The sequence below is a fragment of the Pollachius pollachius genome (assembly GCF_949987615.1).
Source record: "Pollachius pollachius genome assembly, chromosome: 16".
Taxonomy (NCBI): Eukaryota; Metazoa; Chordata; class Actinopteri; order Gadiformes; family Gadidae; genus Pollachius; species Pollachius pollachius.
The window spans coordinates 3,645,141-3,647,710 of NC_136949.1; the positions used below are offsets into that span (position 1 = coordinate 3,645,141).

A 2,570-nucleotide genomic window follows, 5' to 3' on the forward strand; every position below is an offset into this window, starting at 1 on the left:
ATGAGTTATTCTCCGTGTTAACAGCCTCTGGTTTGAGGTTCTCTCCCCGATGGATCCATCGTTTTGTAAAGCCACCGCCCTCGTTTCCATCTGTGATCGGATTTGAGCCGCAAGTCACTGGTGTGTTCGATAGTCTGGATGCCAGCTATTCTGACCGCGGACCGGAGGCTAGACCGCTGTGTGTGTACATTTACTTGTTTGTGTGTATACATGAACATATGTGTGTGTGTGTGTACCTGTTTGTGTGTGTGTGTGTGTGTGTGTGTGTGTACCTGTGTGTGTGTGTGTGTGTGTGTGTATGTGTGTGCTGTAGGACAACTGAAACGAAATATTCTTTCATGAGTCTTAGCATAGACTTGTCTTTTGCGTCGGCGAGCCAGCTGAGACCACTTAAGGCTTTCTAGAGGCCAAACTATTGGTAGAGTATAAAAATAAGTGTTTTCTTCCGACCGGTGTGTGAGAGGATAAGGAAGTTGGTTTTGGTATCATTCTTGCTCATGCTTTCTCCTCCTCTGTTTTCCTCTCCCTCACTCCCACACACCGGTTCAAATTTGCGAAAGAATAACAAACAGGGAAAAAAACTCTGTTCACACACGCATGCAAAACGTCGTTTGGTGTAAACTAGGAGGAGTCTAGCAGGAGAGAGTGTGAGCGAGAGAGAGAGAGAGAGAGAGAGAGAGAGAGAGAGAGAGAGAGAGAACGAGAGAACGAGAGAGAGAGAGGGAATCATTCGGAGGATAGCAGAGAAGGGGGTAGGACTCAGACAGCACTAGCCCTTCACCTGCAGCCCTGCAGCTGCCACAGACTGACCAGAGCTGCTCCTGAATAGGAAGGAAAAGAGTAGGGGAGGAGTGGAAGGGAGCCGGCGCAGAGGACTACAGGGAGAGAAAGGGAGAAAGGGGGAAGGAGTCAGAGGGAGAGCAACAGAGAGAGAGGGTAGAGGGGAGTAAAGTGGGAGCGAGCGCTACAGACCACAACATGCTGCTCCCCGGCGCCGCGGTGCTGTGATGCTTCTCAGGCAGAGCCCGGCCGCACCCTGCAGCCAGCCCCCCGGACCCGCCCTGGCCCTGCGGCCCAGCCCGGACCCCGGCTCGCTGGAGACCCTCTCCCCCCCGCCGAGAAGCTCCTCGCCGCTGCCGCGCCCGCCCGCCCCCCTCTCCGCCGGCATGTACCCCGAGGACAGCCGCGGGCCCGGGGGCGTCGCCGCGGTGGGCTTCCTGGAGGCGGCCTACGACTACGCCGCCCCCACCCCGCCCGGCCCCCCGGGGGCGCCGCCCCCTCTCTACGGCCACCCGGCCGCGGCGGGCTACTACGCGGGCTCCCTGGACCCCCACGGCGGGCCCCCCTCGGACGCCAGCCTGCAGTCCCTGGGCAGCGGGCCCGCCAGCCCCCTGGGGTTTGTGCCCAGCAGCCCCCAGCTCAGCCCCTACCTGCACGCCGCCGGGCAGCCCTACTACCTGGAGGCCCCCGCCACACCTGTGTACAGGTGAGGTCCCCCGCGCTGTGCCTCTGTCTCTGTCTGTCTCTCTGTCTGTCTCCCTCTCTGTCTCCCTCTCTGTCTCTCTCTCTCTCTCTCTCTCTCTCTCTGTCTCCCTCTCTCTCTCTCTCTCTCTCTCTCTGTCTCCCTCTCTGTCTCCCTCTCTGTCTCTGACTCCCTCTCTGTCTCTCTCTCTCTCTCTCTGTCTCTCGCTCTCTCTGTCTCCCTCTCTGACTCCCTCTCTGTCTCTCTCTGACTCCCTCTCTCTCTCTCTCTCTGTCTCTCTCTCTCTCTGTCTCCCTCTCTGTCTCCCTCTCTGTCTCCCTCTCTGTCTCTGACTCCCTCTCTCTCTCTCTCTCTCTCTCTGTCTCTCTCTCTCTCTGACTCCCTCTCTCTCTGTCTATGTCTCTCTCTCTCTCTCTCTGTCTCTCTCTCTCTGTCTATGTCTCTCTCTCTCTCTCTCTTTGTCTCTCCCTCTCTGTCTCCGTCTCTCTCTCTCTCTCTCTCTCTCTCTCTCTCTCTCTCTCTCTCTCTCTCTCTCACACTCTCACTCTCTCAATCTTTCCCAAGTGGTTTGTAGTTTGTTTTCGTATGTCGCCCCCCACGTGGGTGTCCCTCTTGGGGGGGGGGGGAGTTAGGACTGCTATGTGGTCTGGTTCTCAGGGCGTGATTAGAACCAGCAGTGGTTGACCCGGTGGACGCGCCGAGGGTGAGTGAAGGACTGGTTTGGAGGCTGCTCAGTGGGACTCTGGACCTGAGAGGGGGGAAGCATGGGCCCTTCATTCAGCTGGTTCTTCTACTGCGTTGACACTGCAATCGGTCCATTTTGTCGGAGCTGCAGCTGCAATACCTGCCCCTGTGAACAAGATACATTGCTATGTATATGGTTACGTTTTACAATTATGGTACTTTAGTTCACCATTAATTAACATTGGTTAATGCAGTAACAAGCATTATTGTATCGCGTTAGCATAGGGGTTAGGGTTAGTGGGTGACTGGGTCAGGGTTAGGGTTATCCTTAACACTAACCCTAACCCACCACTCTTCAGCGTTAGCCCTAACCTATTTAATTAATGTAACATCAACAACTTAG

General features: G+C 56.0%; 1 protein-coding gene across 1 annotated transcript in view; it reads left to right on the forward strand.

The window, feature by feature from the left end:
- The window catches only part of esr1 (estrogen receptor 1), a 22,505-nt gene continuing 19,935 nt past the window's right edge, over positions 1-2,570 (forward strand). The window contains exon 1 of the mRNA XM_079754085.1: positions 1-1,486. Within this exon, the coding sequence (XP_079610211.1) occupies positions 1,008-1,486 (479 nt within the window). The 5' untranslated portion in view covers positions 1-1,007. The remainder of the gene's footprint in view (positions 1,487-2,570) is intronic.